This window comes from Neoarius graeffei, chromosome 9, assembly GCF_027579695.1.
Source record: "Neoarius graeffei isolate fNeoGra1 chromosome 9, fNeoGra1.pri, whole genome shotgun sequence".
Lineage (NCBI taxonomy): Eukaryota > Metazoa > Chordata > Actinopteri > Siluriformes > Ariidae > Neoarius > Neoarius graeffei.
The window spans coordinates 50,498,053-50,511,406 of NC_083577.1; the positions used below are offsets into that span (position 1 = coordinate 50,498,053).

Below are 13,354 nucleotides of genomic sequence, written 5' to 3' on the forward strand. Positions count from 1 at the left end.
CTATACACCTATGGAGATATTGCACCAAAAACCAGACATTTGCAGCTAGAATAGTCATTTACCACATTAGCAATGTATAGAGTGGATTTCTGATTAGTTTAAAGTGATCTTCATTGAAAAGAACAGGGCTTTTCTTTCAAAAATAAGGACATTTCAAAGTGAGGAAACGCTCCCGTCCTCCGATACAGCAGGTGGCGCTGTGTGACTCGTCTCATAACTTTTATTTCAGGAAGTCTTGTATTTGTGGCCACATTGTGTTTCCTCTGTTGAGAAACGTGGCTGCTTAGAGTGTGGTATGTTGGTTATGAAGAACGTTCCTTAGTGTGTTTTAGTTAGTTTATTGTCAGAGTTTCTTTTCACCATGACAGAGGAGAAGCAGAGCGAGAAGCTGCTCGCACTCAACCCCAGTGAAGACGCCGAGTTCCGGAAAAAAGTGCAGCATGTGAAGAAGCGACAGAAAGCGGTATGACCATCAACTGAAGTGCAGATATCATGTGTACGGAGAAGTGTACAGTGTATTTAGCTATTTTAAGTCCACTAATTTTAGTTTGTGGTTGGTTTGGGCTGTACTTTTATCTGTGAAAGGGTTGAAGATGAACTCACGAGTTATTTGTATTTAAAGCACTGGGTTTAAAGGGGAAATGAAGTCGTTTTTAAACTCGCTTTATTTCTTAACGTGTTATTCAATTACGTTTTCGGTTTTATTAACCTTATATCTCGTATTGGCATTATATTACACTTCTCAGCCTTTTCGGTTTTTAGCCATGTTGAATGTACGGTAGTTTGTTTGGTCCACGGCAGGCGTCGCTTATCCGCGCGATCTTCACGAGACTTGTGCGAGACTTCAAACGTGACGTGCAGCGCCGCCATTTTGAAAACCGTTTACACAGTGGCCAGATCGCCACATCATTCCAATTTAGATTAATTTTAAGATTTGCCAGCTTCATCAGTGATGGATATTATTCCATACGACTTCGAACCAACGTGGAGTAGAGAAGAGTTGGAAAGACGACAGGATAAGGACTAGTCTGTCGCGCTGGTATTTACGTCATTACTGTCGCACAATTAAAACGTGCCAGATCAGGCGGCTGATGGGTTTTCAAAATAATAAATGCATGCATGTATTTTTGTGATAAATACAGATTATACTGAACGCATTTCCTGCATAATCCTCACTAAGGTTTCGGACAGCACTACAAAATGGCGTCATAGGAGCACTTGCATGTGACGTCACAGCCGATCCAGATTGTGACAGACGCCATCTTGTCGGTCAAACGCCATATTTCCGCCTTCTACTTCTACCTTTTCTTCTGGAAAACCCTACTATATACAATTCTACTACAACGGCTGCGGCTACAAGCTCTCCCTACCTGTGCACGTTTTTTGTGTGTATTTTTGCGTGTTGTTCATCTGTACCGGACTTCAATATCCACTACAACCGTATGGACTTACTGGACATTGGTTTCCAGCAGAAAATGACGGTTTGTAGCGATTTCCATCGCATGCACAACATTCCGGACGAGATAGCGAGACCAGCGGGGTCTCCGTGGATTGTTATCGGAAGCAAAGCGAAAGAGGCAGCGCCGGGAGAGGAAGCAAAAGCGAGGCTGCAGGCAGAGCCAGCCTGTTGACTAAGCTCAGAAAACAGCCACTCAAACCTCCATTGCTAAGCCTCTACCTCTCCAACGCCAGATCCATGGTAAACAAGACGGACGATTTGGAATTACAGCTGGAATTACCTTATTCTATTCTATAATCGGCTGGTCAGTGCTATACTCAATACTTAAGTGACTTACCCGTCCAATGAGGATTATTTTCTTGTTTACAAGATGCCACATCTGAGTCGCTGACAAATCCTGAATTTCTGTAAAGGTAACTGTCCAGAGATTTATAAGCACGCAGTGCTTCACCACTGAACAGCGAGGGAAAGTTAGTGAGGTAATTATACACGTCCGGGTATTCCGCTGGCAGTTCAATATCCACTGACACGGTCATGAAAACTACGTCTGGTAAGCCATAAGGGTCACTAATCTGTAGATCGTTTATTTTAGACATGTATCTAGTTATCTGTTCATTAGAAAAATGAGCCGTGTAGTCCGTCGGTTGAAATTGATCCATTCTGTACACGAGTGCAGCAGTATTCAGCTGTGTTTTTTACCGACAAGATGGCGGCTGTGTACTTTCCGGTCACGTGACTGCAAGATCTCTATAGTGAGTAGGCAGCGATTTTGGACACAGGGAAAACTTCCGGCTTGATTACATCAGCATTCGAAAGAGGGCATGCGCGTCTTTTGACAACGTTGGCGGATGTTGGTCACTTTGATTTCAGCTGTACGTTTTACTTCCGTCCTATGATGTCTCGCACAGGTCTCAACGAATCTCGTTTACGGCCATTGCTTTGACGTATGGACTGATTCAGGGGCATAGCTAGGATTTTTCAAAGGGGGGGGGGTCCACACACTGACTGGCAGCCTGAGTACATTATTATATATAATTACCATTGCTAGTTTTAGGCAGCTTAGAAACCGGCTCTTCCATTATTGCTGTTTCTTCCATGTTTTCTTGATGATGTGTTCTAGAAACGGCACTAAAACTTGGCTTCAAAGCCACAAAATGCAACTTTTTTTTTTTTAAAGATATTTTTTGGGGGCTTTTTTCACCTTTTTTATTGGATAGGACAGTGCAGAGACAGGACAGGAAACGAGCGGGAGAGAGAGACGGGGAGGGACTGGGAAATGACCCCGGGCCGGAATCGAACCCGGGTCCCTGGATCCACGGCATGGCGCCCCAGCCACCCGAGCCCCGACGCTCCCACAAAATGCAACTTTGATGGAAAAAATATACAATAAATTGCTTACCTCTCTTCACGTTGAAAGGAAGAGCAAAGTTTCGCTTGTTTTGACATGGTGAATTATTAACACAAGAGGAAATACTTGTAATTCGCAACTAAAAAGACTGCAGCTACACTGGCAGCTTGACCATGCTTTCTAGTGCGATCGTGCTTGCGCAGAACTGTTTCATTCCTGCGCGCCATTAACAAAGAACACCTGTCTTTAATCAGTGAACTATGTTTGGGCTGTTTAAGGACCGCGCCCATGCAAGGACGATGTGAAGTATTACACCACGTCTAGTGTGCCTTACTGAGCCTTGTTCCCTGGCCCTGTCCTTGTTGACCTCCTGGTTTTTCGACTCCTGTTTCTCGTCCCTTGATCTTGTATAGTTTTGCCTCCTGATATTCTGTCCGCGCCTCGATTGACCTCCTGCCTGTTTCCTCGATTACCACTTTGCCTGCTGTTTCGGACTGTTTGCCTGTTGTGTGCGTTTCACACACTTTATGCTCCTATCGCACTGTGTATTATTTAACATATCTGCACTTACATCCGCCTCTCCCGCACACACTCTGACAAACTGGGTTTTTGCGCCCGAACCACAGGAAGTCCATACAAGGTTATAGAAACCCTAATGAAGCTGAGGTGACAATCTAGTTTAAAAAAAAAAAAAAGTTAGAAAAATTACAGTGAGCACTTTTCTAATATTCTTGTGCAGCTATTGAAAAAATGTATGGTCTGACAAAGGGGGGGGGTATCACGGGCAAACACCACCACCACCCCCCAGCTACGCCCCTATGATGTATTACATAGCGTATTTCGAACACTCATAACTTGCTATAGCAGTGACAAAATAGCTATCAAAAACGCCTTCCTATATTTTATAAAATGAGAACTAGAATTTTGATGATAAATTTGCCTTCAGTTCCCCTTTAACTAACGCTACTCCTCGTTTTTTTTTCCTTCAATGAGTACCTTAGTGTCTGTAATATGTATGTTTTAATTTTATAATTTGTGTCTGTATTTTAAGCTTGCTTTATTTCCTTCATCTGTCTGTTTAGTCACTAATATTTGTAGGAGAAGTGGTGGTGTTAGTTTTACATATGATGTGGGTAGGATGCTCACTGTGTTCAACAGCTGCTGTATTCATTTGTGACTGTGGTTTTGATTCGACCCAATTCATCTGATGAGTCAAACAGGGTCAAGACTATATTACTGAGTCCAATGTGATAGCTTTGCTATTACGGGGTGGGGGTGATGTCCGTCACTATAGCAAAATTAAATAAATCCAGATCAGGGGATCTGAGAAGTTAAATCTGTGGAGCCCACTTTGAAAACCACTCTGTTCTTCATTATCCAGGCTTTAACTCCAGGCGTGGTGTATGTGGGCCACCTTCCTCAGACACTTGCCGAGCCACAGCTCAGATCTTACTTCTCTCAGTTTGGCAAAATCCTGCGCTTGAGGCTCTCAAGAAGTAAAAAGGTAACTTACCTGTTTTTCATTTGTGTACATTGTGTAAAATGGTGTTTAGTAATGTGGAAGCTTAAATGGCACAATCTGAAAATTACCTTCAGCATTTTGATTGCAGTGGGTGAGATAATTGTGCCTACACAAAGGTGGTTCATTAAGCTTATTGCCAGCTCTATAGTTGTGCAATGAAACCCATGCGCCTACACACAGTGCTCTGAAGAATGAATCAAGTGACCTTGTGCTTACCTGGCAGGGGCAATACCATGATCAAGAAGGTGGTTTGCTCAAAGTGAGGCCCAGCTATTGCAGTCAGGCTGTGCTGATCTTTGCAAATTCTTCAAATGCAGGAATCTCGACTGCATAATTATTGATAGTAGGGGACTGTTTGCGCTCTCCCCTTCCACATAACATGGGTGGCACGGTGGTGCAGTGGTTAGCACTGTCGCCTCACAGCAAGAAGGTTCTGGGTTTAAGTCCAGTGGCCAACGGGGGGTCTTTCTGTGTAGAGTTTGCATGTTCTCCACGTGTCTGCATGGGTTTTCTCCGGGTGCTCCGGTTTCCCCCGCAGTTCAAAGACGTGGGTTAGGTTAACATAGGGCAGCCTTGGGCTGAAGTGCCCTTGAGCAACGCACCTAACTCTCAACTGCTCCCTGGGTCCTGCAGCATGGCTGCCCACTGCTTCAGATGGGTTAAATGAAGAGGATGAATTTCACTGTGCTTGAGTGTGCATGTGACAAAGGCTTTTTCTTGTTAAAAGGACTGTATTTTGAGCTGATGTTTGTTTTTGTTTGCAGACTGGCCGGAGTAAAGGTTATGCCTTTGTGGAATTTGACTGTGATGAAGTTGCCAAGATTGTGGCAGAGACCATGGACAACTACCTCATGGGAGAAAGGCTGATCAAATGTGAGGGGTTTTTTTTTCCTCTCTCTCTCCCTCTCTCCTGCTAATGCCACTGTTGATATTGACCCTGTGATTTGGTTGCTGTGTCAAGTCAAAGTGAACTTTATTGTCAATCAGACCATGTAACAGAGTTACACAGAGGATTGAAATTGCGTTTCCCCAAACTCCAAATGTGCAGTATTAAAAAATTGACACACAACTAAACATAAAAGTGCACACAGACATCAACAGATAAGCAAATTAACACATGTAGACAGACAGTGGGCATACAGTTCCCAGAATATTCACAGTGATCCAGAAATGTAGTCAAGTTTGAGGTAATGTAGTTCCAGAATTGTAGTTCCAGAAATGTAGTCAAGTTTGAGGTATGTTACTGGGGTGCAATAGTACAAGGGTACGATAATACAAAGTGCAGTATGGTAAAGTGCAGAATAGCAGCATGGAGATAAGTATTGTAAACTTGTATGTTCTTGTGCAAAAAAAGAATATTGGCATATGTGCATATAAAGAGCATTGTATAGACATTGAGTTTACTGTTTTGAGAGTTTGCTGGTCTTTTGTGTGTGTGAGGGGTTGTTATGTTCTTGGAGTTTTCATGAGTGAGTTGAGCAGTCTGATGGCCTGTGGGGAAAATGCTGTTGCTGAGTCTGGTAGTCCTGCAATGCATGCTGCTGTAGTGCTTGCCAGATGGTAGGAGGGTAAACAGTTCGTGTGCAGGGTGGGTGGGGTCTTTGATGATGATGGCTCTTTTGCGGCAGTGGGATGAGTATAGGTCCTGGTTGGATGGTTGGGCTGGTTGTCCTCACCACCCTCTGTAGGGCCTTCTGGTCAGCAACAGGGCAGCTGCCGTACCAGACTGAGAGACTGCTGGTGAGGATGCTCTCAATAGCACCCCTGTAGAAGATGATGGTGAGTGCAGAAGGGGGGAGGTCGGCTCTCCTCATCCTGCGTAGGAAGTGGAGGCGTTGCTGTGCTTTCTTGACAAGGGAGGTGGTGTTAGTTGTCCATGTCAGGTCATCTGTGATGTGCACCCCCAGGAACTTGGTGCTTTTCACTGATTCCACAGCACTGCCATTGATGGTGAAGGGTGTGTGACGTCTCATCTCATCTCATTATCTCTAGCCGCTTTATCCTTCTACAGGGTTGCAGGCAAGCTGGAGCCTATCCCAGCTGACTACGGGCGAAAGGCGGGGTACACCCTGGACAAGTCGCCAGGTCATCACAGGGCTGACACATAGACACAGACAACCATTCACACACTCACCTACGGTCAATTTAGAGTCACCAGTTAACCTAACCTGCATGTCTTTGGACTGTGGGGGAAACCGGAGCACCCGGAGGAAACCCACGCGGACACGGGGAGAACATGCAAACTCCACACAGAAGGGCCCTCGCCGGCCCCGGGGCTCGAACCCAGGACCTTCTTGCTGTGAGGCGACAGCGCTAACCACTACACCACCGTGCCGCCGGTGTGTGACGTGATTTTTTTTTTTTTTTTTTTTCCCTCCTGAAGTCCACAGTTATTTCCTTTGTTTTATTGACATTGAGGTGTAGATTGTTGATGTCACACCAGTTGATGAGTTGGTGTACCTCCTCTCTGTAGGCTGAGTCGTTGTCGTTGCTGATGAGGCCCACCACTGTTGTCATCTGCAAACTTGATGTGGTTCAAGTTGTCTGGCACAACAGTCATGGGTCATCAGTGTGAACTGCAGAGGACTTAGCACACATCCCTGGGGGACCCCAGTGTTCATGATGGTGGTCTCTGAGGAGTTTTTGCCAACTCTTACTGTCTGTGGTCTTTTGGTGAGAAAGTCCAGTAGCCAGTTGCATAGCGGGGTGCTGATGCCTATCGCACTGAGTTTATTCACCAGGTGTTGTGGGATGACTGTGTTGAAGGCGGAGCTGAAGTCGATGAACAGCATCCGCACGTAACTCTTTTTGTTTTCCAGATGAGCCAGGCTGATATGAAGTGCTGTTGCTATGGCATCATCAGTGGAGCGTTTGGGATGGTATGCAAACTGGAATGGATCAAATGTGGTGGGTAGGCTGGATGGGCCTTGACCAGCCTTTCAAAGCACTTCATCATGATGGGAGTGAGTGCTATGGGCCGGTAGTCGTTCAGTGTTGTGGCTGGGGATTTCTTGGGTAGCAGTATGATGGTGGTGGCTTTGAAGCATGCTGGTAAGATGGCTTGGCTCAGAGAGGTGTTGAAGAGATCTGTGAGAACATCTGTAAGTGAGTCAGCACAGTCTCTAAGCACACGTCTAGGTATATTGTCAGGACCAGCAGCTTTCCTGGGGTTCACCTTTTGAAGGGTCCTCCGCATGTTAGCAGGGTCCAGGTGAAGTGTTACATTGTCCGAGCAGTGAGGGGCTTTTGTTGGTGTGGTGGTGGTGTTTTCTTCAAACCGGCTGAAGGTGTTAAGTGAGTTTTGGAAGTCTGTGCTATCCTCACACGGTGGGGGTATTGGCCTAATCGGTTACTGACTGGATGCCTTGCCATACGCGTCTGGAGTCTTTTGTGTCAGTGAAGTGTGATTGGATTTTCTGTCCATAGGCACGCTTGGCTGCTCTCACACTCTGGTTCAAGTTGGCCCTAGCAGTTCTAAGAGCTACTTTTGTCCCCGGACTTGAAAGCAGTATTCCATGCTCTCAGGAGCTCACGTACCACCCTGGTGAACCAGAGTTTTTCGTTGGCCCTTGTGGTGATGTGTTTGACGGTCACATCTTCCATGCATTTGGATATGTATCCCGTCACAGACTCTGTGTATTCCGTTATGCTGAAATCCTGGTTGGTAGTGGCAGCCTCCCTAAAAACATTCCAGTCTGTGCAGTCAAAACAGTCCTGAAGAGCTGAGGTAGCCCCCTCTGGCCATGTTCTGATCTGTTTCACAGATAGCTTGTTCCTGGTTAGCAGTGGTCTGTAAGCTGGAATTAGCATAACAGAGAGATGGTCTGAGTTTTCCAGGTGGGGATGGGGTCAAGTATTCCCTGAAGGAGAAAGGATGCACATGTCCTTATGGTAGTGGTTACTTTCACTTTTCTTCTAGGCGAACCTGTGAATTCATGAGCTTCAGGCTTGTGAGCGTATAGAAAACAAGATGGTTGTGCTGTTCTCTGTAGTTGGTAAAACATAATGGAAAAGTGGCTTATTCTTAAGTATAATCACAATAGACCTTTTCCTATCTCTCTTCTTAAGTTAGTATCTCACTGGGCTGCGACAAATTGCAAACATCATTTGCGAAAGAGTTTCAAAAGTGTCTTGAAACATTCGCGGGGCTTCTCAATTTCCTCGCATGAGTCACAAAGTGTTGCTCCTTCGTCGCTGAAATTTTGAACATGTTCAAAAAAATTTGTGCGACAAAATTTCTCTCAAAATGGCCGCAAATGCCTCGCTGGTGTCACAAAGCTGTCGCGAACCCTCCTCAACTCAGTTTCCGTGAGGCTTCCTCTACTTCCCTCCCTGCCGAGGGAAAGCCGGGCTGCGACAGCCTGCGACTAGTTGGAGACGCAACAATTACGGTAAAACATGCGAATATCAGTTGTGTGATTCCAAGTGAAAATTGTTGCTAATTCGCATGTTTTATTGCGATGGTGTCTCCAACTAGTCGCGGGCTGTCGCAGCCCAGTGAGAGAGTACCCTTACTTTTGCTTGCTGTGGACATATGGACAAAAACAAACCTTGCCTTTCTTGTCCAGTAGCATACATGTGTTTATTTGGAAATCACATAAAGCTAGCTCAGTTTAAGGAGGTAAGCCATGTGAGCATGAGATGTGTATCCTTAATTAAATTAGTTGATTCTTTTATTCATATCTGAGGGAGAAAATGTTAAGCTGTTTCAGAAACGCGGTGAAAATATGCCTCAAGTTTCTGTTAATGCAATGTTTTTGATTTTTAATTGGATAAACTGTTAATAAATTGACAGTGAATGGATTTCAAATAACATGCTATTTAATGAAATGGTTTGTTTGTGATTTGGACAGGTCACGTGGTGCCACCTGAGAAGCTCCATGAAAAGCTCTTTGTTGGTTCTCAGAAAATGTTTAAGAAGCCCATTCGGCCTGCAGTCGCACGTTATAATAGAGGCCACGGCCCAAAAGAAATGAAGAAACTTTGTGGAAAGCTGCTAAGCAAAGAATCAAAGCTTCGCAAGAGATTGGCAGAAAAGGGCATCGACTATGATTTTCCAGGATTTGTTAGTATTTGAAGAGAATTCCTTCATTTTAACTTGGGTTTTAGTGCCTTCTTGTTTGTTAGTGCTCTGATAGTGTGTGTACATGGATATAAAATGTGTGTGTGTGTATATATCTCTCTTTCAGGCAGCTCAAGTTTCAGCAAAGAAAGCTCTGTCAGATGCTGATACATCTGTCTGCAGTGAGGTGAGCTCAGTTTGAAATTGCGTGTGGTGTGTTGGTCGGGGTGTTATTTTATTTATTTAATTTATTTAAAAATGCCGTTATGACAGTTCTTTGGCACAGTCTGAAAATTACTCCAGCTGTGTTTGTCTTCTGGAGTAAGATAACTGTGCCAACAGGAAGCCAGTACATTTAACTTATTGACAGCTGATGTAGCTGCACAATGAAAGCCATGTACCAACACTCCAATAAGCTGAAACAGAAGTCTCCACCCTCATGTTTTTTTGCAGTTATTTGCGATGTGCTTAGCAATTATTGTGCAAATTCGTTGCTGTATTTTTATTTCCAGGGGAAGATTCCTTTAGTAGTTACAATTAGTGATTTTTGAATGTTTTTTTTTTTTTTTTTTTTAAATAATAGTTTGACTTGTCTTGAAAACATTTTTCCCCTTGTGTTTACCAGCACCAAGGTGCCTGGTAGTAGATAATGCATTACTACTGCCAGAAGGTGGTGGTAATGTACTTAAAAGCTGTTTGCCATCCGCCAGTAATCAGCAAAACAACATATATAATTAATCGGTGCCAGTAAAACATGTGTAGTGCTGTGAGATTAGATGCTGCTGTACAAACAAGAGAAACATGCAAAGCTCAACACTCTTGCCAGCTGTCAAAAATGTGTGTGGAACGCCTTCCAAAAAAAGAGAGCAAGAAAAACTGGTGTAGTGCAAATGGTCAGGTAAAGCTAGCATATAGTCAGTCTCTCTCTCTCTGTGCACATGCATGAGGGTGGACTGTTGATCTTCGAAGAATGGTCGTCTGGATGGGAGCATATGTTGCTCTAGAACCTGGATATACCTTTCAGCATTGATGGTGTCTTTCCAGATGTGTAAGCTGCCCATGCCACACGCATTAATGCAACCCCATACCATCAGAGATGCAGGCTTCTGAACTGAGCGCTGATAACAACTTGGGTCGTCCTTCTCCTCTTTAGTCCGAATGACACGGCGTCCCTGATTTCCATAAAGAACTTCAAATTTTGATTCGTCTGACCACAGAACAGTTTTCCACTTTGCCACAGTCCATTTTAAATGAGCCTTGGCCCAGAGAAGACGTCTGCGCTTCTGGATCATGTTTAGATACGGCTTCTTCTTTGAACTATAGAGTTTTAGCTGGCGACGGCGGATGGCACGGTGAATTGTGTTCACAGATAATGTTCTCTGGAAATATTCCTGAGCCCATTTTGTGATTTCCAGTACAGAAGCATGCCTGTATGTGATACAGTGCCGTCTAAGGGCCCGAAGATCACGGGCACCCAGTATGGTTTTCCGGCCTTGACCCTTACGCACAGAGATTCTTCCAGATTCTCTGAATCTTTTGATGATGATATGCACTGTAGATGATATGTTCAAACTCTTTGCAATTTTACACTGTCGAACTCCTTTCTGATATTGCTCCACTATTTGTCGGCGCAGAATTAGGGGGATTGGTGATCCTCTTCCCATCTTTACTTCTGAGAGCCGCTGCCACTCCAAGATGCTCTTTTTATACCCAGTCATGTTAATGACCTATTGCCAATTGACCTAATGAGTTGCAATTTGGTCCTCCAGCTGTCCCTTTTTTGTACCTTTAACTTTTCCAGCCTCTTATTGCCCCTGTCCCAACTTTTTTGAGATGTGTTGCTGTCATGAAATTTCAAATGAGCCAGTATTTGGCATGAAATTTCAAAATCTCACTTTCGACATTTGATATGTTGTCTATGTTCTATTGTGAATACAATATCAGTTTTTGAGATTTGCAAATTATTGCATTCCGTTTTTATTTACAATTTGTACTTTGTCCCAACTTTTTTGGAATCGGGGTTGTAGTTCCTAAAAAACAAACCATACTTTTCACCATTTACCAGCAACACTTGGTGTTCTAGTAAAAAGAAATCCAATGTTGTAGTAGTGGTGGTGGTGAAGGCAGCAAACGCTGGACTAAGTTTCAGAATGTAATGCCACTACACAACACGATTGCTCTGATTTACAGCGGAGACTCTGGTCAGCTCGTTAGTGATCTAAGAGATGACCAGCGTGATGGTGTTGGAACCTATAATAAGCTTGTATAATCTTCTGTTTTGAGCAGAGTGTACAGGTGAGGAGGCGAGAGTTAGACAGACTAAAATATTAAAGTACTGCTGCATTGTTCAATTTATGTAACAAGGCTAATGCCCACTGGCTCCACTATCAGCATGCGGTCAAACAGCATTGGTGGCAGGGTAATGAGGAAACCATTAACCAAACTGCAAATAGACCGACATGTCAATGACAGAAGTTTAAACTAAAGTTAACTCCTTTTCATCCAAAATAAATGGATGCCATTGAAGAGCAGGTGTTTTATTACAAAGATTAACGAGTCATGGATTTTTCTTTTAAAGCCATGATTGCACACTGAGCTTTTTAATGATATTTATGTTTTAATTTATAGGACACCACACCAGTTTGTACTCCTTCAGTCCTGGAGAAGAGGAGATCTATAAAAGTCAAGGATGATGAAGATGATGATGAAATTGTTCTCAAAATCCCATCAAACAGTGAAAATGTTGAAGACACTGAAGAAGACACGGAGGAGGAAGATAATGAGGAAGGATTAGAAGTGGAAGAGGGACAGTCACACACTGCTGAGGATTGAATCTCTGTTCTGAAGAGGAACTCTAAAGAGCTTGAATCATGAAAATGGGCCTTAATGACAGTCTAGATTTGTATTTGGAGGTTTCTCAGGCCCTCTCAGGAATGGAGGGGTGTTACCTGTACAGCTGATGGCCTGGGTTGTTTTAACTAAGGAACCATTTCAGCATATGTATGTCAGATGTTCGATTAATCTGACAAACCACAAGTGTGGTTAATCTGCTCAGTTTTGTTAAAAACTAGAAAGCTTGCCTAAAATGGCATAAAATGTACATACAAGCTTTTAAAATGAATCCTCTTATTCAAAAGCAGTGGCCTAAATGCTAGGTTTTAAGTCACATTTTTAAAGTGTTGTACCTCACTCACTTGTACATATAGTAGGCTCCTTATACTCCATTGGATGTGGCTTTCAAGTAAAGTATTAGAAATGCAAATTTAAATGCTGATGAAAGAGGTGAGGTTGATTGGGTTACGTTGTGGACAATCAGTGTTGCCTAATGTTGTTTGTGTTTTGCCATATCCATGGAAAATAATTTACCAACCAAGAGGATATGGGCTGTATATGGATTAATACTGGTTTTGGAAAATCTAAATATTTATCCTTGTGTACGATAATACTTGTGTAAATAAAGTGAATGTACCCAAAGCAAAGTATTGTTAATGCTTACACTACAACTGTGAACCAGATAACAGGAAGTGTGCAAAACCGTTGAGATAAATTTAAACATAATTTCCCAATAGAGAAGACCCCAAGGAGAGAAATTAAAACTGTGGCTTGTTATACTTTTATTTGCATTTGATGATATAAAGTGAAGTGTTTTTAGTGGGATTCTGTCACTGCATTAAAAGAAAAACTTCCAGTGGGAGCATGAAAAATATAAATCATGTAGAAGAAACATTTGTGCTTTTAACCCATTTTGATTTTCTTTGATGGTGTGAAACACACTGTAGTCAGTAGAGTTTGCTAAACGGCCTGAAATATGTTCCCACTAAAAACGAGTGGTGTATGCAGTTCTGCTGTATGCAGTCATATATACTAGTGCATCTCAATTAGAACATCATGAAAAGATTGAATATTTTCCATCAGTTAATGAAGAAAGTGAAAATTTAATATTCTAGGCTCATTATACGAAAA

The 13,354-nt window shown here is 43.2% G+C and overlaps 1 protein-coding gene and 3 non-coding genes across 4 annotated transcripts; all 4 read left to right on the top strand.

Annotated features, from left to right (window-relative positions):
- Window positions 1–242: 242 nt before the first annotated feature.
- On the top strand, window positions 243–12,870 carry nifk (nucleolar protein interacting with the FHA domain of MKI67). The gene is made up of 6 exons (XM_060929733.1): window positions 243–463; window positions 4,189–4,311; window positions 5,094–5,202; window positions 9,183–9,394; window positions 9,519–9,578; window positions 12,020–12,870. Exons 1-6 carry the CDS (start codon window positions 362–364, stop codon window positions 12,221–12,223), a joined length of 810 nt encoding a protein of 269 aa, XP_060785716.1. The 5' UTR covers window positions 243–361; the 3' UTR covers window positions 12,224–12,870.
- LOC132892233 (small nucleolar RNA ACA64) lies at window positions 4,382–4,507 on the top strand. Its single transcript, XR_009655416.1, has one exon. It is a non-coding gene; the product is annotated as a small nucleolar RNA ACA64 (small nucleolar RNA).
- On the top strand, window positions 4,538–4,699 carry LOC132892235 (U1 spliceosomal RNA). Its single transcript, XR_009655418.1, has one exon. It is a non-coding gene; the product is annotated as a U1 spliceosomal RNA (small nuclear RNA).
- On the top strand, window positions 9,674–9,800 carry LOC132892234 (small nucleolar RNA ACA64). The gene has a single exon (XR_009655417.1). It is a non-coding gene; the product is annotated as a small nucleolar RNA ACA64 (small nucleolar RNA).
- Window positions 12,871–13,354: the final 484 nt, after the last annotated feature.

Excerpts from the sequence above, each read along its gene's own strand:
- nifk (XM_060929733.1), top strand. The coding sequence starts at position 362 with ATGACAGAGGAGAAGCAGAGCGAGAAGCTGCTCGCACTCAACCCCAGT. Across the intron at positions 4,312-5,093 it reads GGCTCTCAAGAAGTAAAAAG|ACTGGCCGGAGTAAAGGTTA; the intron begins GTAACTTACCTG and ends TTTTGTTTGCAG. Across the intron at positions 9,395-9,518 it reads ACTATGATTTTCCAGGATTT|GCAGCTCAAGTTTCAGCAAA; the intron begins GTTAGTATTTGA and ends TCTCTCTTTCAG.